The 24712-nt window shown below is 39.2% G+C and overlaps 1 protein-coding gene across 4 annotated transcripts in view; it reads left to right on the top strand.

Annotated features, from left to right (window-relative positions):
• Window positions 1-23752, top strand: part of Bmpr1a (bone morphogenetic protein receptor type 1A) — a 90624-nt gene extending 66872 nt beyond the window's left edge. For all 4 annotated transcript variants that reach the window (XM_029468796.1, XM_021181625.2, XM_029468794.1 and 1 more), the window contains exons 6-13: window positions 1137-1233; window positions 1393-1492; window positions 5858-6002; window positions 10548-10740; window positions 12845-13142; window positions 18900-19075; window positions 19908-20038; window positions 20125-23752. In XM_029468796.1, coding sequence (XP_029324656.1) covers window positions 1137-1233; window positions 1393-1492; window positions 5858-6002; window positions 10548-10740; window positions 12845-13142; window positions 18900-19075; window positions 19908-20038; window positions 20125-20250 — 1266 coding nt within the window. In that variant the 3' untranslated portion in view covers window positions 20251-23752. The remainder of the gene's footprint in view (window positions 1-1136; window positions 1234-1392; window positions 1493-5857; window positions 6003-10547; window positions 10741-12844; window positions 13143-18899; window positions 19076-19907; window positions 20039-20124) is intronic.
• The last annotated feature ends 960 nt before the right edge of the window (window positions 23753-24712 follow it).

The raw sequence follows: 24712 nt of genomic DNA, 5'->3' as shown, positions 1-24712 counted from the left end.
TCACGAAGTGAGGAACTGGCAAAACTAGTTCTTTTTCTTTTTTCCTCTTTAAATTATTAAATTACTTTCTATCTGTTAGGAAAAGTTTTCTTTCCCTTAAATGAAGTCATTGATGTGTGGCTGTCTAGTTTCCCACTCACTGTTAAAGAATCTTTTAAGTTATGCCTGTTTTTGAGGCATTATGCTTAAAAGTGTCTTCATCTTCCTTCCTCGCTTAGAAGGTATGAACTCACATGACTGTCTGCACAGCTGTGGAGCATTAGTGGCCATGGCCTGGTGCGTAGTCTGCTTTTATTCTTATAGTCATCTCTGGTAGAGAAGACAGATGAGAGAAATTGAGAATTGGGTCTTCATCTTTCATATCTGCTATTAAGTGGGCAGTAATCCATGGTTTAGAGATCTTTCACCCAAGACTGCCAAAGATATCCATCTTTGTTTTCCTGTCACATTAATCTACTCAAGGCGATCTTCATTCAGCCTTCTTGGGAACGACTGCTTGGCACCTCATTTATTCATCGTCAGTTATGCAATCATTCTTCTATGCTGATTTTCTCTAGGTGGATTATTTCAGAGTTTGCAACAAAAACCCTATCATATCTCTGTCTTTATGATAATTTCAAAGGAATTATTTAAAAAATAAACTCAGTTAAAATGTATAATTTATACATTTGGACATTTCTAAATGTTACTGTCTTCCCAGGTGGGATTTAAGCCATAGACTCCACCCTTCTTAGGTAACACCTGATTATTTCCATTCTGGATGTCTGGTATTTAAAAATAATGAGGTCAATTTTTGCTTACATTCTTGCTACCTTCATAATGATGTACAGGCTCTTTCTATTCATATTTTAGTTCAGAATGGCATTTCACCCAGACAGCACTGAAACGTCAGCATGCAGTCCCTATGTCTGCTTCCATGACTGAAGTCTTCCGCACCTGTTCTCTGATCATTTAGGGCATGCTGTATGTCTGGTTGGTGGTCTGTAGCCACCTCTCTTAACCAGTACTCCTCAACCCACTTGACATGTTTGGAAATCCTTGTCTCTGAGTTATAAATTATATTTACCAATACTAAAGATAGTTATATTCAATTTAATATGTCAAGCCTTTTAATTTTTCCATTATTTTTCTTAAAGGATTCACCGAAAGCCCAGCTACGCAGGACAATAGAATGTTGTCGGACCAATTTGTGCAACCAGTATTTGCAGCCTACACTGCCCCCTGTTGTTATAGGTAGGTCAGCCCAGAGAAGTCCAGGCATGATTCTCTATAAGTTCTTGTCTGTAACAATAGCCACGCTACCTAGAATTCAGTGCTATGAATTATTTTCTCACCCTCTTTGTACGATGCAGCAGAAAGATACTATACCTTATTGTTGACTTTGGTCCTCAGGTCCGTTCTTTGATGGCAGCATCCGATGGCTGGTTGTGCTCATTTCCATGGCTGTCTGTATAGTCGCTATGATCATCTTCTCCAGCTGCTTTTGTTATAAGTAAGATACTTATTTTTATACAAATATATTGCTAATTATTCTATATTAGTCTTATCTCTTTTTTAAAAAAAAAAAAAAACAGGTAAAAACCAGTGACTACTGAATGCAATTCAGAAATTCAGAAACCACTAATTTATATTCTCTGGCTATAGCTTTTCAACTGTGTCATGGCCTCCCTAGGAGGAAAAATGAACTTAATTACCAATTAATATTTTTTAATACTAATTTATTCTTTCATATTTAAGAATAGTCATGGCTTTCTTATTTGTATAATAGTGAGCTTTGTTATATCTGAATCTCTAAAGCAGATTTCTGGATAATATCACCACTTTTCTAGTTTAATAATTTGGGATTATTCAGTGAAAAAGGGTTATCTATGAAACAAGTTCGTAATCTCGTAAATAAATCTATATATAAAGAATTCTACAATATGATAAAGCTGTCAAATTTAAGAACCTGGAGGAAAAGATAAATTCAATAAGTAGATTTGATACTGGGTTGCTATATAGAAAAAATAAATTTGGGACAATTTCTACACTGGTATAAATTTGAACCAGATATATTCATATGCATAGTTTGGAGAACCTTTCTGAGTCTGCCTCGAACTTGGTAGCAAGCAAGGAAGTAAATAAAATATGAGTAGTATCAGCTACATAAAACCTTCAGCCGGGCGTGGTGGCGCACGCCTTTAATCCCAGAACTCGGGAGGCAGAGGCAGGCGGATTTCTGAGTTCAAGACCAGCTTGGTCTACAGAGTGAGTTCCAGGACAGCCAGGGCTATACAGAGAAACCCTGTCTGGAAAAAACAAAAAACAAAACAAAACAAAACAAACAAACAAACAAAAAAACAACCCTTCAGAAATGTGTGGCAAAAAAAAAAAGAAAGAAAGAAAGAAACCAAAAAACAAAAACCTACAAGCGGTTAGAAGATGGAGCAAATGAAAACTCCTGGCAGCTGATGCTGCAAGGGACTGCATATATACATGAAAAGAGCATCTACAAATCAAAATGTGTAATTCAGCAACTAGACAAAAGTGAATACAAGTTTTAAAAGAAATATGCATGGCTTTCTGAAGGTCTTTATTTTTTGAGATAGGATCTCACGCTGTAACTAACCCTGGATAGCTTTGCACTCACTGTGTAGACCAGTTGGCCTGGAACTCACAGAGATGAATACCACCTCTACTTCCCAAGTACTAGAATTAGAAGTAAGTGCAGGCCACATCAGCTAACTTCCTTTTCCTCAGTTATTCTGCACTGTAGTTTCTGAGACAGTTTCTCTCACTAAACCTGGAGCTCACTGTTGTGGGCTAGAAGAGCTTGCCAGTAAGCCTAGGGCCCCTCCTGTCTTTGCCTCCCCAGTGCTGGGATTACAGGTATACCCTAGGTTTTCATGAGCCTGGTATTCAGATTCAGGTCCTTATTATTTACTGACAGTATTTACAGGTGACAGTCGTCACCCTGGCTCCTCACATGTTTTACAGAAGATTTTTGTCTTTCTTAGTTTCTCAAGACAGGGTTTCTCTGTGTAGCTGGCCTAGAATTGAGATCTGCCTGCCTCTGCCTCCTGAGTTCTGGAACTAAAGGCGTGCGCCAAATCACCATCCAGCTTAAAGATTTTTTTCTTTAGATAAAAATAGCAGATTGAGCAAGCCGGCCTGAGTTACAGAGTGAGATTGTGTTTCACAACAAACAAAAACCAATTTATCAGTTATGGGGTAAGACATGATAATGAAAATGAAAGATAGTGAACATTAATTACTGATTTAATAGCCTTGGCTTATTCTTAGCCAAGCCTGTATCCTATAAACCAGATAGTATTAGGGAAACATGAACAGGGTGGGAGAAAAGACCTAAAGATACTGATGAGAATTAAGTGACATGGCCTCAGCAGATTAAGCTTATGACAGTTAGCTCTGCAAGGCTCTTACATAGTAAACACTGACTCCTGGAAATAGAAAACAAAGGAGGTACGCATTAAGATTGCCATGCTCTTGCTTGAAGAGTGTTTGGCTTAGTGACACAGGGAGGGAGCATAGGTGTAGTCCATGAGAGTCTCAGATGAGAACATACAGGTGAGAGTCTGGGACATGTCATCAGCTGTAGTCATGGAACAGGGTACTAGAGAATAGAGGACCTCACAGGAGAAGACTTGAGTTCTGTAGATGACCCCATGCAGTATTCAGCATGTTCATTCAAAAAATCTCCCAAGGCTGGAGAACCATTAAATGACTGAAGGAAATAGTATTAGTGCTCACGGAAAGCTAGGAATGGTGCCAATTAGCCACTGTCTCTGACAGTATGAAATCGTAGGTCTTGGTTAAAAGTACTCAGTGCTTACCTCAGTGACAGTGAATAATTAGTGCCAGACTAAATGCGGCTGAAGTCCCACCTGAAAAACAAGACCCAACTGAACATGGTGGTGCACACCCTTTATTTCTGGCACTCAGGAGGCAGAAGTAGGTGGATTTCCAAGTTAGAGGCCAGCCAGTCCACATAGTAAAAGCTAGTCTTTTTAAAGAAAAAAAACTGAAGGTTTATGCTATTTTTCAGTTTTGTTCTGTGTAAAATAGCACAATACTTGTAAGAATTTATCTATTATTCTCACAGTCAAGTGATAGAAACCAGAGGATTAGGAGTTTAGGGTCATCCTCAACTATATAACAAAAAGCTTCACCACCAGCCTAGACTACATAAAACAAAGAAACATAGTATTAGTTAGAATATAAAATATTCCCCATCCAGTCAATGAGCCAAATTGCAAAGTAGGAAAGTAAGACCTATAACAAGGAAAATTAAACAATAAAAACCACCAGTTCAGACTCAATACAATTTAAAATTGGCATGCAATATCATTAAAGTAATCATTTTGATTACTCTGTTATCAGTAATGGGGCAGGGAGTACTGTGTACCTCTGTCTGTCTTGGAACTCACACTGTAGACCAAGCTGGCCTGGAACTCAGAGATTAACCTGCCTCTGCCTCCTGAGTACTGGGATTAAAGCCTATGCCACTACTGCCAGACAGTGTTAACAATAATTTAAGCAGAAACACGGTGAGTGAGGCTTTTAAAGAAAGATCCAAATAAAACTTGAGGAAATGAAATTAAAATAGATAGTTAAGAACAATGACAAATCAGATCCCACTTAAGAGATGAGTGAATATGGAGACACGGCAATAGAAGCTATGCAAAAGAATTTATGTGAGCATGTCTGTATGTGCCACAGTATGCGCGTAGAAGTTGTGGGACAACTTTAGGTCTTGGTTCTTCCACCTTATTTGAGACATTGTCTCTTACTGATGCATATATCAAGCTAGCTGGCCAGTGAGATTCCTGGGATTCTTCTATCTCTGCATCCCATCTTGATGTTTTATGTGTATGGATGTTCTGCCTGCATGTATGTCTGTGCACCACATGTATGTAAGTGTTCTTGAAGGCTAGGAGGGTTGTTAGCTGCTGGGATTTGAAGCCCATGCTCTTAATCTCTGAACCATCTCTCTAGCACCAGAGACAAAATTAAATGCAATTGGAAAATGGCAGATTATAGCTTTGGCTGGCCTAAAGGTTTCTATGTAGACCTGGCTAGTCTTGAACTCACTGAGCTCAGCTGGCCATATCTCTCTAGTACTAGGATTAGGGCATATACAGTTTTGGTATAAAGATACAGTTTTTAAGAGTATGTCTGTTTATAGATATATAAGTAACTTTCTTTGCTGAGTATCCTTTCAGATTTTTAAAACACACTGTTAAAAGTTCCAATTTGAATAATTTCTTTTTACAGCTGTAATGCCGTATTACATTCTTCAGGAAAGGGGATGTTTGGGGGTTTTGTTTAGCTTTGTATTGGGGGGGTAGAATCTTAACTATGTAGCCCAGGCTGGCCTTGAATTCAAGATCTTCTTACCTAATTCTTCCTAGTGCCATCACCACTGGCCTCTGGGGCAGGAGTATGTATTGGTGTAGGTGGGGTTTGGTTTTTGTTGTTTTGTTTTTGAGACAAGATGTCACTTCATATCCAGGCCTGGCCCTGTAGCCCAAGCTGCTCTAATCTCCCATTCCTCCTGCTTCCTGCCTCCCAACTGTGGGGTTACAGATGCATGTCACCACACACACTATGCGATTTATGTGTATATACATACATACATACATACATACATACATACATATTCACTTGCTAATAGACTATGGCCATCTCTTCATGTTAGTATGACACACAGCATTCTATCTCATAAATTCTATTTCTACTGGACTATAATAGAATTTTTACCTGTGGTGAAGATTGATTAGGCTACAATTCTCCCTGAAGACTCGGGTTATCACAGTGGTCCAATTTTAAAGTAGATTGTTTTCTGATTTTTTTAAAGGCATTATTGTAAGAGTATCTCAAGCAGGGGTCGTTACAACCGTGATTTGGAACAGGATGAAGCATTTATTCCAGCAGGAGAGTCATTGAAAGACCTGATTGACCAGTCCCAAAGCTCTGGGAGTGGGTCTGGATTGCCTTTATTGGTAAGTTCAAAGCATCTTACAAATATAAATCTTGTGTTGATAAGGATGTGACGTTGTTGCTAAGTGGGCATCTTAGTTATTACAGATTAGGAAATAATAGATAATTCTTTCCTCAAGATGAAGTTAGTTAAAAATGAGAAATGTGAGCCAAGGAAAATAGGATAGGCAAGATAAAGCCATAAGTAAAAAGTCTAACAGTTACATAAGATATTAGGATATGAAGTCCTGTGTAAACGCAGGTAAGCTATATGTTTGCATAAGCTTTTTTTTCTCCCTTCTACTTCAGTGCTGAAGTTTGAGCCAAGAACTCAAGAATGCCAAGCAAGCATTCTGCCAATAAACTATATCCTTGGCACTTGGTATTTTGAGACAAGGTCTTGTAGCATCCAGGTTGCCCTTGAACTTGAGATTCTGCTGCCTCTGATTTGGCTTCCTAAATGCTGGGGTTGCAGTCATGAGCCACCAGGGCCAGCTGGGTGCTCTTACTATTTTGTAACCAACTAAGCAAAAGGAAAAAAAACAAAAGTAAGATTCCTTCTATCTTTAAGGTTAAACTAACCGGCTAAGGAAAGTACACCTTTTAGGTCTAAAAGGGGTTACAGAGTAATAAAATTACTAAAAATGGATTGGGTGGGTACAAGGATGGAGATGATGAGCTCCTAAGAACAGCACTCCGAGGCAACTCTCCTCATCACAACACTACATTTCCAAGTAGGTTTTAACTGTTTAATAGCACTACTTGAAAGTAGGTGAAGGATCATCTGTCTAAAAGTAATATGTGATAGAATTGACCAGGTGAGAATAAGCTATCTTTGAATGTACATAGTATGATTATGTTAAAAAAAAAAAAATTGCTAGAGTTGCCATACATAAACCTACTTCAACCAATGCTTAATCAGTTTGCAGAGTTCAAAGTCATTATTTCAGTCTTACTGAATTTATATTCACTGGCAACTTAAAGGTGCCAGTCTGAAATTTTAAAGTTAGGAAGTAGTATTATTTAAAATAGTACCAAAAAACATGAAATATTTTAGAAATAATCTTAGCAAATATGTACATTGTAAAATTTGTACATTGAAAATTATTAATTGGGCTGGAGAGATGGCTCAGTGGCTAAGAGCATAGACTGCTTTTCCAGAAGTCCTGAGTTCAATTTCCAGCAACCACAAGGTGGCTCATACCATCTGTAATAGGATCTGATGCCCTCTCTGGTGGGTCTGAACACAGCGACTATATACTCACATATATAAAGTAAATAAATCTTTTTTTAAAAAGGAAAATTAATTGCTAAAATAAATGGAGACCTAAATAGATGGAAGTGTTTTAGTCTGTTTGAGTTCAAGGCAGTAGTAGTATTGCAGTATCAGGTAGCCTCACATTGGAGCATTGTTTCATTTCAATCCAAGAAGAAATCAGACCTTTACAGAAATAGACGAACAGATTTATTGTGAGCTAAGGTTGTTTAAAAAGAGGACACAGGACTAACTGCATGGCTTCTGGACTTACTTTAAAGCTACTGTGGTTAACGTTGCCTGTACAGTGGATAGAGCAGAGCCTAGAAAGGGATGCTTAGACCCAGGTTTATGTGTATGGACATTTGTTTGCCTGTATTTATCTATCTGAGTACCAGTTAGGTACCTGGCACTCACGGAGGCCAGAAGAGGGTGTCCTATCACTGGATACAGAGTTACAGATTGCTGTGACTATCCTTAGGTGCTGAGAATTGAACCGAACTCTTAGCAGCCTAGTGCTCTAACCACTGAGCTGTCTCTCTAACCCAACCCAAAAGAACTCAATGTTTGCAGTTCTTTTTTTGAGACAGGGTCTCTCTAGGTAGACATGGCTGGCCTTGAATTCATAGAGCTCTGCCTGCATCTGCCCTGGATTCTCCAGACTAAAGGTGTGCACTACTACCTACTGCTTAATTGACTTATAAAAAATTATTATAAAAAGTTATATGAGGACATTGTTTTAAAGTATTGAAGTAATTCAGTGTTGAATAGATTATTAAACAGATAATGTGGGATTAAAACACCTCAGGTATTCACTTGCTAAAAAGTAAATACATTCCTATACCTCACTCAGTATATAAAACTAAGTTGAAATGGGGGTAGACTTAAATGTAAAAGTTAAACTAGAAAAACCTCCAAAAATTTTTTTAAGAAAAATCATTGTGACTTATTACATAAGAAGTAGTCACAGCACTGGTGAGGCAGAAGCAGGCAGATCTTTGTGATTTTAAAGACAGCCAGAGCTATAGAGACATCCTGCTTCAAAACGACAACAAAAAAGAACAAAAACTAAAAGATGAGTCCAGGGCTGGGAAAATAGATTTGATAAGTATACAGCCTATACAAAGACAGTTGACAGCTCCATAATAAGATGGGCAGCTCCATATTTTTGATTGGACAGAAGATTTGAATGAAAGAGTAAGAGCGGCACGTGAGCTCATCTGCACCATCAAGGGCATGAGGTCAAGTGCACCAAGGTGCTGAGGATACTGGAGACGTCATACTCAGCTGTCAGGTGCAAAGTGACAAAGGTTGATTAACAAGTTAACTGTATACTTTTCTTTTTTATATTTATTTAGTTTGATTTTGGGGGGACAGTTTCTTTGTGTAGCCCTGTCCTAGAACTTGCTTTATAGGCCAGATTAGCCTCAAACTCAGAGATCTGCTGGCCTCTGTCTCCCAAGTGCTGAGATTAAAGGTGTTTGCAAGCGCTTGCTTTGTATACAATAAAACAGTTCTGCCATTTACCCTAGGAATGGAAAACTGTATTTACCCAAAAGACCTGAAAGTGACTGTCCATAGTAAATATAGTCTAATAAATAAATAAATTAGAAATAGCCCACCAATTTGGCAAGTGAATAAACAAATTATAACACATTCATCAGTGTTTAGAAACAAATCAATAACAGAGATGATTTCAAAGGCAGTTTATGCTTGGGGGGGCAGATACAGAAAACTACATAGTTGATCTATTTATACTACTCTAGGAAACATAAAACTGTAGGGATTAAGTGGATAAGTAATGTCAGCAAAGCAGGAGGGAGTTAATAATGAAAGTGGGAATTGTTTTAGGAAGTGGAAATACTAAGTCTCAAGTGAGGTTTGGGTAGTTAGATGACTAGGCATTTAACAGAATAGACTGTCCAGTCTTAAAAAGGGATACATTTTATTGTATATTTAAATTATATTTGAATAATCCTGGCTTTAAAACATTGCAGAGTCTATGCTAAGTGATGCATGATGTAAGCCAGTTCAGCTTTGCATAGCTCCAGCCTCAGACATAGCATTCTTTTTTCATTTAAAATTACTGATAGTCTAAAATGAATGATGTATATACTTCAGGTATTATTATTCCCAATAACTACCTGTATTCTGAGCCAGAAATAGAATTTAAGTGAAGCTGTGTACAAAAAACAAAATTGTAATTCTGACAAGTCAAGTACAGCCGAGGAAGGAGAAGGGGAGGGGGAGAATGAGAATGAATGAGTAAAGATGTTAAAGCTGGACAAACAGCACTCTACAGAAAATGAGGCCTGCAGCGAGATCCACGAGGAATAAACAAGTGTGTCACAGACAGGTGGTGTGGAGCTTCAGAATCGGCTTGGAGGTTCAGCAGGGGAGCCAGCTGCTTCCATACCCTCATGAAGACCAGCCCTCCTCTATCTAGGGAAGGTTCAAGAGGGATAAATGTTTGGACATCCAGCTCAGCTGAATCGACCCTGGCAGTTAACCTGTTGATAGATGTCATAGCTAGATCACCCTCACAGTCAAACTATTGTAAGAGCCAGAAGTGGTGGATGCCTCCAAGAAAACCATATCTTCAGACACAATAGGACTGATAGACGTATGAATTCAGAAACTGACCAAAGGCACAGCTAAGACCAAAACCTCAGCACAGAGGAAAGTAAACATACCTCACCTCTAACCAAAAGAGGACTGGGAGGAATCTGGGGAGGAAAAAGAATGATCAAAATATACTGTTTAAAAAATTAAATTAAAAAAAAAATGTTGAAGAGAGTGTAGGTAAGTAGTAAAAATTGGGGCTGTGTCAGATCAGCTAGGATCTTAGAGGCTGTGTTGAGAGATTTTAATTATCATTTAAATTTTGCTGCATAGTAAATCACCCTTAACTCAGAGGCTAAAGCCAAAAGCATTTATTATTTCTCATGATTATGAGTCTGTTAGGAAGTTTGTTAAGCTACATAGCTAGTTCATGGGGTTGACAGTTGATATGGTGCTTCATGAGAGAAGGACGAAAGGCAGGTGATGGTACAGAGTCTGTGAGGACTGCTTGTTACATACACATTTGCTACTCTGGAGCCCAAAAGAAGTCAACCAAAACCCACGAGTGTGGGCAAGCAGAGTTCCCAGGAGTGGCCGACTAACCGTGTGTGGTTCCAGAGTACATGTTCATTGCTGCGTTTACATACCATAAACCTTGGAGCTATTTGGTTATGCCAGGCTTTTAATGGGATGGCTTTAATAGATTCTTTTCATAAAGAGCTCAAACCTATATACTTTGTTTTCTGTATAGGTTCAGCGAACTATTGCCAAACAGATTCAGATGGTTCGACAGGTTGGTAAAGGCCGCTATGGAGAAGTATGGATGGGTAAATGGCGTGGTGAAAAAGTGGCTGTCAAAGTGTTTTTTACCACTGAAGAAGCTAGCTGGTTTAGAGAAACAGAAATCTACCAGACGGTGTTAATGCGCCATGAAAATATACTTGGTGAGTGTCTTACGCTTTGGTAAGGTCCTCACTCTGGCAAGGTTCTCAGGGTACGCAGGATAGCCTGCCGTGTGCGTGTAGATTCAAATGTTTGTGTAGCTAAAAATCTAGTAGACTTTACAGTGAACTACACAACTCTTTCCTGGATGCCAAGAAAGCATCTTACGACTCTAAACAACATTGAGTTTCAAAAGGAGAGTAAGGGCTGCTTTGTTGAACTTAGGTAATAACGGAAGCCAAGTGTTGGGCAGAGAACTTCAGTGCTTTTCTCGGGTAGCTTTAACTGCACGGAGCTTTTTTCCTTTCGTCATTAGAGAATCTCAATGTGTGACTCTATTGTATTTTTATACCCAATATATGTTCCTATCACCACCTCATTATATAGGAACGAAATACTGTAGGTATCTGATGAGTGGAGTGTAAATAGATCTAGCTTTTCTGAGTTTTCTTTTCAGCTGCTATTTCATTATCTCTTAAATTGTAAAGTGCATTGCTTATTGCCATGTACAGATATTCATTTCCTGTTGCTACTATAAAGTATCATAAACTGAGTGGTTTAAAAACATCAGAAGTATGAGTGGGTGTGATGGTACACACCTTTAGTCCTAGCACTCAGGTGGATCTCTAGGTTCAGAGATAGCCTGGTCTCCAGAGCGAGTTCCAGGATACCCATCACTACACAGGAAACAAAAAACAAAAATGTGTCTGGGAGGGATGGACAGACAGACGGAGGGAGGGGGAAAGAGAGAGAATGAATTGAGATGGGGAGATGGTTTACTTGTTGAAGGGGTTGCCTAGTTGGTGAAAACCTAAGTTTAGAATGTATGTAAAGAGTGAAGTTTGATGGTGTGATATGGAAGTTTGGAGACATGTAGAATCCTGGAGCTCTGACCAGTAGCCTCGCCTACCTGGCAAGGTTCCAGGCCAGTGAGACACTTAGGTCTCCAGGGGTGTGAAGCAGCAGAGGACCGACACCTTAGGTTGTCCCCTGACCTCCACATCCACTCACACTTCCATTCGTACATGGACCTGTGCATATATAAAAGGAGATCACCCCTCAGTTTTAGGGTCCAGAATTTTAAAATGAAGCTGTTGGCAGGGCCATGCCTTCTCTGCAGGTTTCTTCCTGGCTATAGGGGTCGTTAGTGTTCTTTGACTTACAGACAGCCCTCCTCTCAGTATTTCATACAACCTTCTGACCACATTCCCATCATACCAAGGGACACTGATGAGGGAATTTGTGTCCAGTCTTATCATGGAAATGTAATTTTATCTACGAAGATCCTTTTTCTGATGTAACTTAAAATATCTATTTTTCAACTTGCAATTGAAAGCTTTATTTTGAGGATTCAGGAGTGGGTTTTGGGGTTTGTTTGTTTGTTTTTCTGTTGTAATTAGACAGTCTTACTCTGTAGCTTGGGCAGCCTCAACTTGTGCAGTCTTCCTGCCTCTGTCTCCTGAATACTGGGATTACACGCTTGTGCTCCACTCCCTGATACAGAACCTTTTCAAGAGAGAATCATGTAGGTAAATAGCACTTGCAGGATATTATATAATATATGATTTTTTTTCTTAGTCATATTATTATCACTGTTGTGATTAATGTTAGGATTATCATAAATCAGCTGTATGTGGTACACATGCTTGTAATCAATTTCAGCACTGAAGAGGCTGAGTCAGGATGACCACAAGTTTGAATACAGCCTAGACTACATAGCAAAACCCTGTCTTTAAAAATACTGTAAATTTGCACTGGAAAGATGGCTCAGTGGTTAAGAGCACATACTGTCCTCGCAGAGGGCCTGAGTGTGATTCCTAGCACCCATATTAGGCAGCTCACACCTGCCTGTAACTTTAGCTCTAAGGGATTCAATACCTGTCTGATCTCCTTCACAAACCCACACACACAAATTTAAAATACTGTACATTTATTGTAAACCTAAATCATAGAAAATGAGTTCTTGGTGATGCTTTGAAAACATTTTGCTAGTCAAATTAGGATAATATTTTTTATACATAGTTCATTCCCAATATCCTAATGTGCATCTGTAACTGCCTAGTGTCTCAGCAATCAACTAATCCTTTAAACTCATTAACCAAACAGGTTTTATAGCTGCAGACATTAAAGGCACTGGTTCCTGGACTCAGCTGTATTTGATTACTGATTACCATGAAAATGGATCTCTCTACGACTTCCTGAAATGTGCCACACTAGACACCAGAGCCCTACTCAAGTTAGCTTATTCTGCTGCCTGTGGTCTGTGCCACCTCCACACAGAAATTTATGGTACCCAAGGGAAGCCTGCAATTGCTCATCGAGACCTGAAGAGCAAAAACATCCTTATTAAGAAAAATGGAAGTTGCTGTATTGCTGACCTGGGCCTAGCTGTTAAATTCAACAGGTAAATGGTTCTTTGTCCACTGTTTGGAAATTATCTTGTTATCTAACAGGTGCTCAAGGTTGTTTCTTTTTCTTTTTCTTTTTAGAAAACTGCATTTTACGATTATTACAGATTGAACCAGGATCTTATGTCTGCTAAGCACACACTCTATTACTAAATGACATTTCCAGCCTCTACATAATTGTTGATTTCCTTTTTTTATGCTTTTATTTTAGTTTACCTTTACTTGCTCTTTTTGCAGATATAGTTGTCCATGTTAAATATAAAATAACCTGTAACCTAAATAATGAGCATTAAGTTGGCTTCCATTTCATCTGTATTTTAAAAAAGTTATAAAGCTGTTTAGTGGTGGCTCACACCTGTAGTCTTAGCATTTGGGAGGCAGAAGCAGGTGAATCTGTGAGTTCCAGGACAGCCTGATCTACAGAGTGAGTTCTAGGACAGCCGAGGCTATACAGAGAATGCTGCCTCAAAAAAACAAAGCAAAAACACCACAACAAAAATAGTTATCATGAACATTATTGAATCTTAGACATATCACTCTGTTCTTGAGCACTTGCATAAGTATTTTTGATTGGGGTTCAGGAGTCGTCCCATAAACCACATCCATGAACACTGATCTGTCAGACCGGGGTAGTTTATTGAGTGTACACCCCAAGACTAATTGATCACAGTTCAGAGCTGAAGCTAAGACCCCTAATAATTCTCAGGGCCAGCTTTTAAAGGCTGGCCCTTTAAAAAAAATCACAATGAGCTCATATACAGGTGCTGGAAGCACTGCCCGGTGGTCAGCCCTGACTCAAGGTATTCTAGATATAAGCGTTTATATTAACCTTTAATTTAATGGGTCCTAAGTGAAGCTTATGGTTGTGGAATTCTTTTTTGTTTGTGTGTTTTGTTTTATTTTGTTTTTCGAGACAGGGTTTCTCTGTGTAGCCTTGGCTGTCCTGGAACTCACTTTGTAGACCAGGCTGGCATCGAACTCAGAAATCTGCCTTCCTCTGCCTCCCAAGTGCTGGGATTAAAGGCATGTGCCACGCCCCGCTTTTTTTTTTTAAATAATTTATTTGATTTTATGTGCATTGGTATGAGGCTGTCAGATCCCTTAGAACTGAAGTTACAGACAGTTGTGCGTTGCCATGTGGGTGCTGGGAATTGAATCTGGGTCCTTTGCAAGAGCAGTTTTTTAAACCTCTGACCCATCTCTCCAACTGCCCTGGAGTTTCTTAAGGTTAACAAACCTTATAACATCTAGAACATAACAGAGTTTGTGGTCAGCCTGACCCTGCTCTGAGTCAAGTTTCTTTTCTACATCAGTGACTGGCAGGCATTTTATAGCAACAATATGAAATAGCTGGCAGACATAAAGCAAAATGGCTATAAATGGACAAGCCTCATCAATTTTTATTCATAATAGATTTCTAGATAAAGGAGGCTACTGGAAGAGTTTCCATATATTAACTTAATGGCATATTGTGTATAATACTGCTTCAGAACAGTATTGTGTGTGAATTTACACTCCTGTAAATAGGGGAAATAATTAGGTACTTTCTTTTGATGTTGTCAGTTTTCTAAAACAATTTCAACTATAAAAATTTCAAGTGACTGTTGAGGTAGTTGTATTTAAGAATGGAGCAGTTGTTTCACATTTTAGAATTCATTTAAGGCCAAAAGGTAAAAATATTAGTTGACTAGATGGGGGACTGGAGAGACGACTTTGCAGGTTAGAGCACTTTCTGCTCTTGCAAGGACCTGAGGTCATCTCCTAGCACCTACATCAAGCTTCTCAAAGCTGCCGGGGGATCTGGCCTTCCTAGACGGCTGCAGTCACTTGGTGCATATGAACTCATGCAGACACACATACATGCACATAAAGAGTGAATATATACTTGTTTTGTTGTTGTTCATTTTGAGGCAAGGACTCACTTTGTCCCCCAAACTGATAGGGAACTCGGTGGACCAGGCTGACCTGGAACTCTCTGAGGTTCTCTTGGCCTCAGCCAGTGGTGGGATTAAAAGCATGTGCCACCATGCCGCCACACCTAGCTTTTGTTTTATTATAATTGTATAGGCCATCTCAACTTATCTTCTTGATCATTAACAGTTTTCTTTTTGTTATTTTATTATTAAATGCCTAGGCCATAAGCTTTGGCTCATTTCCTGACTAGCCCATAACTTACTTAGCCCATTGAAACTATTCTGCCTACCACTTGGTCAGTTACCTTTCCTTCAGTCCTGGCCTGTTGCTTTCTTCATTCTCTCCCTCAGTGTCTAGCTCAAATCTCCTTGTGCCTCTCTTAAGTCTCCTTTTATTCTCTCACTATTTCCCAGAATCCTCTCTCTTCCTGCCAGTGTCCCATCTATTTCCTACAAAAGCTCATTGACCATCAGCTTTTTTAGTGACAGGTTGCTTGTAAGAGATTGTCGCTACAGGTTGAGGTTTTGGTTTTTGGTTGGTTTTTGGTTTTTGAAGACAGAGTTTCTCTGTGTAACCCTAGCTGTCTGGAACTTGCTTAGTAGACCAGGCTGGCCTTGAACTCACAGAGATCCACCAGCCTCTGCCTCCTGAGTGTGCAGACTAAAGGCATGCAGCAGCACCTCTTGGCTTTTTCTTTCTCTTCTTCCTTTTTTTTAAAGCTTCACAAATTAACTTGTCAGCCAGGCATGATGGCGCACGCCTTTAATCCCAGCACTTGGGAGGCAGAGGCAGGCGGATTTCTGAGTTTGAGGCCAGCCTGGTCTACAAAGTGAGTTCCAGGACAGCCGGGGCTTCACAGGGAAACCCTTTCTCGAAAAACCAAAAAAAAAAAAAAAAAACAAATTCACTTATCATCCTTGAGCGGGGGGCCTCTGTCATCTTCTCTGCACCAGTTTTAGTACACGTGCTGCCATAGTGAGCACCATTAACTGTGCTCTTGACACCAACAGTGCTTGTTGGCATAAGTACTCATCATGTTTACTGAGACAGAATACCTGGCCAAAAGCCAATGAAGGAAGGGAAGAACATGGTGACGGTGGCTCAAGACAGTGCATGCAGTCAGAAAGAAGGAGAGATAATTGTCTTGCTTTTTCCCTTTTCATTAAGTCTGGGCTCCAGTTGATGGGTGGTGCTGCTCATATCCAAGTTAGGTCATTCCTCTCATACTGAAACACCTGGAAATACCCTCAAAGACACACAGAGTCCCGTGTCTGAAATGATCCCCACTCTGTTCAATAGACAGTTAAATTTAAATTCTGTGAATCCACCTCTTGCCAACTTGACACCCAAACTTGACATTTAAGCTGTAGTATTCCACCCTTGATTGTTAACATTCATGATTTATCTTATGGTAATCATACAAAATGAACCTAGCTCTACAGAGTCCTTGAAGTCTTAACAGTTCTAATGTTGCTCAAAACGAAGATTGAATGCAAGGTGTGATGGCACAGATCGCTAATCCCAGCACTTGGGTGACAGGGGTGTGTGGATCCTCCTGAGTTTAAGGACACCCAGAGCTATGTAATAGACCTTGTCTCCAAAACACAAAATCATATAAACAAACCAGCAACAAGAACAAAAGCCCAAGGTCAGAATTTCTCATACATTTGGCACAATTCCTTAACTGTTAGCCCTATATGAGATCAAAACTAAGGTAGATATTTCTAATACACTGTGTCACAGAGTAACCATTTCTATTCTAAAAGGAACGACTACAAACACAGCAAGAAAACTTGACTAGAGCATGACTGAAACCCAGAACATGCATAGGCCTTGCAGCTCCATGTCTAGCACCTGACTCTTAGGATAGCATCACCTGGGCTCTGGGGAACTTAGGTAGCCCATCCACTGTTTTGCTACCTGCAGTAAAGGTACCCTCTCTTAAGCTAGCTCTGTTTCGTACTTGTAGCTTTTCTTTATTGGACATTCGTAGTCCTAGCATCTCCTGCTTCCTGGATGTCTTATTTTAGGGACTTTTAACTCTGCTACATAGTCCATTGAGAAACCTGGATAAAGCCTCTGTGGCTGTATCACCTTTGCATGTGCTCCTCCTGCTGAACCACATGGCAATTCTAACCAATCTGCTTTCTCATCATGTAGTCAGTTTGGCTCCTTTCTGCTTCGTCTATAGGGGGCCTGTCTGTGCCTTGACAGCTCACACTGGGCAGGGTTAAATCAAAAATGTTTCTTAAATCATACTTTCCTAATTAAAGAGATGATTCTGTAGTTAACTGCAATTTCTAGTTAGGAGATTTAAAATTCATAAATGTATATATAAATGTATAGTGATACACACACACACACACACATATATATAGTTCATAAATATAGAGTGACATATGTTATAATTTACTTGCACAATTTCTAAAGACAAAATCTTATCACTGTCAGTAGCTCTCTGACTCAAAGAAACTTGGCAAGTCCTGGTTTTAATTAACCTAAGTAAGCCCATTCCTTTACACTAAGTGCAGATCAGTACACTGAAAGGTAATGATTTGTGGGATAATAAAGACAGTTCATGGAAATGTAATCACATGATTGAGATGCCTTGGCAACTTAGAACTTGGCTGCCATAAATGAATGAACAGAATACCACAGTGTGAATTAGTGGCCTGTACTTCAACTCATTCTTTGCATGTAGGTTCTACCTTTGTGTGTGTTTGCAGTGGTTCAGCAAAAACCATGAAAATAATTTTATAGTATCAGAATGTTATTCAACTTTGTCTTTTGTTTGTTTGTTTTTCGAGAGTGAATTCCAGGACAGCCATGGCTTCGCAGAGAAACCCTGTCTCGAAAAACCAAAAAGAAAAAAGGAAAAAAAAGAAAAAGAAAAAAAGAAAGAAAACTTAAAAAGTCATTTATTACTGATTGACTATTTTATAGATATTACTTTGTTTATAATATAAGTAAATTAAATTGGATCCATGAGAAATAAATTTTTTTTGAGAAATAAATTTTAATTCTGCATCCTTTTTTGTTTGTTTGTTTGTTTGTTTTTGGTTTTTCGAGACAGGGTTTCTCTGTATAGCCCTGGCTGTCCTGGAACTCATTTTGTAGACCAGGCTGGCCTCGAACTCAGAAATCGCCTGCCTCTGCCTCCAGAGTGCTGGGATTAAAGATGTGTGCCACTACTGCCCGACTTAATTCTGCATCTCTAATGTTAAGATGATTGTATAAGAATGGTAAAAATAAATTATTTTTCTTTTATTTTTATACTCATTTCTCAGATATAATTGTCTGTACTTGTACTTTTCTTATATAAAATTTTGTCATCTTTTTTAAAGATAGGATCATATGTAACCCAGGCTGGACTAGAACCAACTATTTAGCCAAGATTGACCTTGAAATTCCGATCATCCTGTCCCTACATCATTAGTGCTTAGTGTTAGGATGCCAGGCATGGATCACCACGCTGGATTTATGTGGTGCTGAGAATGGAACTCTGGGCCTACTGTATATATACAAACAAGCACTGTGCCAGCTGAGCCACACCCTAGGCCAGTGTTGTTATCTTTTGATAAAAACAGAGCTTCTTTGGTGACAGAGCCTCAGCTGAATTTATGAAAGGTATTTGTGTTAATCCAGTTTAGTGTGAAAAAGTCAGTTAGTGATTTGTGGCAGACATGGTACCAAGGCTCAGAACAGTTGTCCCAGATCCTGCTTGGGATGTTAGTTTATGCAGCATATAAAAACTATAAAGGTGTTCAACTTTATAAGAATGTACAGAGATGAAATATTGTTTGGTCCTCAACCTGACTGTTGTCTTCCCCATGTCTTAGTGATACAAATGAAGTTGACATACCCTTGAATACCAGGGTGGGCACCAAGCGGTACATGGCTCCAGAAGTGCTGGATGAAAGCCTGAATAAAAACCATTTCCAGCCCTACATCATGGCTGACATCTATAGCTTTGGTTTGATCATTTGGGAAATGGCTCGTCGTTGTGTTACAGGAGGTAAGAATTTGAAAAGTGTTTCCGATTGTATTTACTTGTCATTTAAAAAATAATTACCTCATTTGTGTCACCTGGGTCAGGGTTTCTCAGGACCACTCTCAGATCCTCTGGTTTCATCAGAATTACACACATAGTTGTCTAAGGGAAAAGTGTCAAGAGCAAAGCTCAGAAAATCCAAGACAGGTTCCCAACAGCCTTCTCCAGCGTCTTCAGAGAAGACACGTTTCATTCCTCCCTCAGTCAGCTGTGACTGAGACTCGGTCTGCTCAGCACGTACATTTGCTCTGTAGCGTGGGCTAGAACTCCATCCTCTCAAGGAAGTATGTTCAGCATAGCAGCAGTGTTTGCACCGACTGTCAGCCAGAGAGCAGTGGGCAGGGACTCACAGGTCCCTGCTTTGTGAGCTTGCCCACAGATCATGGTCAGCCTCTCGCCCAGCAGAGAGCAATAGATATTCACTAGTAGGCACAAAGAAGTAAATTTGCACTAAAAGTTTTTTTAATTAAAAATAATCTTATTTCTACTCATTTCCTTTGATTTTTAAGTGTTTCGTTTCTTGTAGCCCAGGCTGGCTTCAGTTCACAGTCCTCTTGCCTCAGAGTGTTCTACCCTCAAAAGAAACACTGTCATTGCGATAGACTTTGTCTGTCAGAGGTAGGGAAAGTAATGGGTCATAAATAATAGAGAAACATATTTACTATTATTCAGATTGTGTTTCTTCTTTATATAGGAACCATTCTTAGTTCCACAATTCAGTGAGAGATGCTGTATATGTCAGCTGAGAGTAGTCCTACTACCGTGGATTTGCTCACTGTTTTCTCACTCCCTGCAGGAATCGTGGAGGAATATCAATTACCATATTACAACATGGTACCCAGTGACCCATCCTATGAGGACATGCGTGAGGTTGTGTGTGTGAAACGCTTGCGGCCAATCGTGTCTAACCGCTGGAACAGCGATGAAGTAAGTTGGAGCCAAGTCCCTGTAAAGTGATGAGTGAGTGCCAAGTTACTCTATGCTCACCACACTCTGTCTGCATTTCTCTTTAGTGTCTTCGAGCAGTTTTGAAGCTAATGTCAGAATGCTGGGCCCATAATCCAGCCTCCAGACTCACAGCTTTGAGAATCAAGAAGACGCTTGCAAAAATGGTGGAATCCCAGGATGTAAAGATTTGACAATTAAACAATTTTGAGGGAGAATTTAGACTGCAAGAACTTCTTCACCCAAGGAATGGGTGGAATTAGCATGGAATGGGATGTTGACTTGGTTTCCAGACTCTACATCTACATCCTCTACATCTTCACAGGCTGCTAACAGTAAACCTTACCGTACTCTACAGAATGCAAGATTGGAACTTCAAACATGTCATTCTTTATATATGGACAGCTTTGTTTTAAATGTGGGGTTTTTTTGTTTTGGTTTGGTTTTGATGCTTTTTTGGTTTTTATGAACTGCATCAAGACTCCAATCCTGATAAGAAGTCTCTGGTCAACCTCTGGGTACTCACTGTCCTGTCCATAAAGTGGTGCTTTCTGTGAAAGCCGTAAGAAAATTAATGAGCTCAGCAGAGATGGAAAAAGGCATATTTGCCTTCTACCAGAGGAAACATCTGTCTGTGTTCTGTCTTTGTAAACAGCCTATAGATTATGATCTCTTTGGGATACTGCCTGGTTTATGATGGTGCACCATACCTTTGATATGCATACCAGAATTCCTCTGCTGCCCTGGGGCTTAGAAGACAAGAATGTAAAGGTTGCACAGGAAGGTATTTGTGGCCAGTGGTTTAAATATGCAATATCTAATTGACATTCGCCAATTTCATAAAAGCCATCCACCTTGTAACTGTAGTAACTTCTCCACCGACTTTATTTTTAGCATAATAGTTGTGAAAGCCAAACTCCATGTAAAGTGTCCATAGACTTGGACTGTTTTCCCTCAGTCACCATTTTGTTCTCCTTTTGGTAATTATTTTTGTTATAAAAAGCCTCCTATCCAGAATTGGAGCTCTCTGTCTTGAACCATACTTTGAAAGAAACGCCTCTTCCGTACTGCATCTGATCACAATGTGCATACCTGTGATCAAATTCTGGAGTCTTTGTTCTCGGTACCTTCTAAAAAGGAAAGTTGATCCTCGTGTAACATGCTTTTATTTTCAGAACCTGCACAGCTGTCATTCTAGCCATGTTTTACCTACACACTCAGTTCTATACAAGACAGCCCATACGCTGTGTCTCACATCTGATCCTTGATGGGAAGTGTTTTAAAGTAGAACTATGTATGAATTTCAGAATTCATGCATTTTAAAACTTCACTAAGATATTGTCTCATATCTTTTATGAGAATGTCAGCTGATTTTTTTCAACTAACAGTAAATGTATTTTAGATATCTAAATCTTTTGAAATTTGGTTTTACAATTTCTGGTCCCTAATTGTGAAGACAAGAGGCAGAAGTACCCAGTCACTACCCATATTTACACTGAACATTATTAAATAAAATGATGTGTATTTTATTATAAAATAAATATAGGCCTTGTTATCTCAAAAAACAGATCTGGTTCAAGCTTATTATACCAATATCATACTATTTAAATGTTCTAAGCAAACAAGCCATGTGAGCATCAAGTGGCATTGGCTCTTTGGATGAAACATAAACTAAAGGTGATTATATCAGCACATAGAGCGATTGAAATTAAATGGGAGGCAGGTAGAGCATATGTCTATCTGTCCACCTACAGGCATGACTAAACTACAGCTCATATTCCACAAATTTGAGATTTGTCTTGCCTGTTTTGTTTAGTGAGTCTCATTTGATGTACCTAAAGCCTGAGAGTACTGAGGTCTGATTTTACCTACGTCCAGTTAGCCAGGATATATCTTTCCTGAATAAACTAAATCTTTTTTGTCACTTATCATCTTAATGATATACCTAAGGAATAATTCTTTGGCATGTTTCAGTTGTGCGTGGCAGCCACTGTAATGACTTCTCTAAGAAAGGCTGTCAGGAGTTAATTATAAGGCAGGCACTGAGCGCTCCAGTCACTGCCTTCCCACGCTGCCATCACTGCACTCATGGGAATCAGTGATGTTCTCGAAATGGCAAACGCTGCTGCTTTTCCTTATTTGGAATCCTAAAATCAAAAGCTGCATTAAACTTACTCTGTTCTCTTCTCCCTCTCAGCTGTAAATGTAAAATTCAGTAAGTAAAATATTTAAAGAGTGTATCAGCCCTTTGGCCAGTGAGATAGCTCAGTAGATAAAGGCATTTGCTGCCAAGTTCTCAGCCTCAATTCAGACTCTGGGGGACACATCGTGAAGGGGGAGCCAACTGCCCCATAGTTGTCCTCTGACTTCCACACACTCCATGGCTTGTGCCCCTCCCCCCCAGACACACACCATGCACTCCACAAAACTCGTTTAAAGGAAAAAAGAATAGAACCCACTGTGTAATGGAATAAGTATTATGTAGTTACTTAACAACTTGTAAAAATCTGGAAACTATGATTTGGTTCCCCCTTTGAATCTAGAGTTTAAAAAACAGATGGCTAAAATCAGCCATCATTTAAATAATTAAAAATAAAAGCCCAAAACCCCAAACTGCCTAAATAAATCCCAAGTAATCCAGGAAGCCGTCATGTGTGGTTTGTATGACCAGTAGCTCTCTGGTACAGAGCATGTTAAGATTTGCCCCAGCCTGATTCTCTGAGGTTTCTGCAGCACTGAGTACTGTTCTGAGTATAAAATCTGAACTGATTTCTCTAGGAATACTGTAACAAAAAGATATTTTAGTCAGCATGTTGTTAACCTTCCAGTGTCTAGAAACTTGACTAAGCACATAAAGTCACCTTTTGCTGTCATCATCTGTTGTCCTGGAATGTGCCAGTTTTAATTTATTCATTCTAATGATACTCAATTTGCTTTTCTTTTTTAGATATTTTTCTTGTTTAGAGTAAAAGGACAAATTTTTCAAGAACCATGCATCTCTGATTTGGCCTAAGGTCAAATTGGATATTGAGTAGTCTATTCCAGGGCAGATTTCCTAAGCAATACACTTGTCTTTTCAGCTATGTATTGTTTTGAAATGTTTCCAAATACCTAAGATAATTTCAACAGAGGTGTAAGTCATGTGAAAAGAAAGGTGATGTAGCTCTTGTGGTAATGACACAAGTTGACTTGCGTCAGTTGTTAAGCAGGGACAGTTCTCCCACCTCCTGGCTGTAAGGAGTGGAAACTAGGCAAGCAGTGTATGAGTCCACAGAGGACAGGAAGGGTCATCCCATAAAGAAAGCCTGTGAGTATGGCTTTGGCAAAAAATTAGACATAACACTGTACTTTTAGGTTGTACTCTGTTCTTTCCTTTCAGTGGAATTATTTAAGCTCTTTAGTGGCCTTTGTTTTTCCCACTTAAAAACTAAAATGTAGCATATATTGTATAAAATGGAAATATTAATAGCTTAGGGAAACTGTACATAAGGCATTGACAGGTTTAAAAAAAAGCATTTTTATTATGCAGTTGTAAAACACCAAAAATATAGATTCATCTTTGATATGTAACACTAAATGTATTTTGTACAGCATCTGATTTGAAAGGTGCCTTATTAAGTTTACCATTAATTGCTTTGTTCTATATACAGATTATGTCCAATGTATCATTTTTCAGTAAATAACCTTATTTTAGTATACTTCAGTGATGTTTTGTGATGCTGTTCTTGGATTTACTGTGTATCAGAAGTCACCTGTTGAGATTTTGTACGTAATGTAAGTGTGCATCCCTACACTGCTGCGCTTGCATTTCGTCTTCTGGAAAGTCCTGGAGCATGGCCAGGTAAGTGCCGCATGCTTTTCCTTTATGTAGATGCCAAACCCACCTTAATGAGGGGATTGTTTTTTCCTTCTATACAAAGAAGGAAAAAAAAAAAGCCACATTGTTTTCTGGTTATAAAAATGTGTGTTTATGACAGAACATTGGGAAACAAGAAAAGAATAAGCAAATAAACTGCTCCATTTTATTGCCAGATACCACTATTGACATTGGAAAGTTTCTCTCTTTTTTTTTTTCCCCCATAACATTAAGATTGTGGTATTGTATTATGTATCAGTTGAAAAATCAGTACCATATATTGACTGGGCATGGTAGTGCACTCCTTTGATCCCAGCACTTGGGAAGCAGAGGCAGGCAGAGCTCTGAATAGCAGAGGCTAGCCTGGTCTACAGAGTGAATTCCAGGAGAAGCCTGAGATTACAGAAAAACCCTGTCTTGGAAAAGAAAAACACCAAATACATATTCATCCCCTTCGATTTCACTCCCACAAAAGAAGACCTTGGCCCATACAGGCCTGTGCCTCCCAAGTAGTGGGGACTTTAGATGTATACCATAGAACTTAGCTTTAAAAATAGAACTTTCAAGCCAGGGGTGGTGGCCTTTGGACTCTCAGTGAGTTCAAGGCCAGCCTACAAAGTTCTAGGACATCAGACCCTGTCTCAAGAAAGAAAGAAAGAGAGAGAGAGAGAAAGAAAATAGAGGAAATAACTTATTTCTGTGGCCTCCTTTTTGTTATTTTAATTATTTTTGTTTGTGGTTTTGCTTTTGTTTTTTGATTGGGGGGGTGGTTTTTCGAGACAGGGTTTCTCTGTGTAGCC

This window comes from Mus caroli, chromosome 14 (assembly GCF_900094665.2).
Source record: "Mus caroli chromosome 14, CAROLI_EIJ_v1.1, whole genome shotgun sequence".
Lineage (NCBI taxonomy): Eukaryota > Metazoa > Chordata > Mammalia > Rodentia > Muridae > Mus > Mus caroli.
This window is presented reverse-complemented; position numbering and strand designations above follow the sequence as displayed.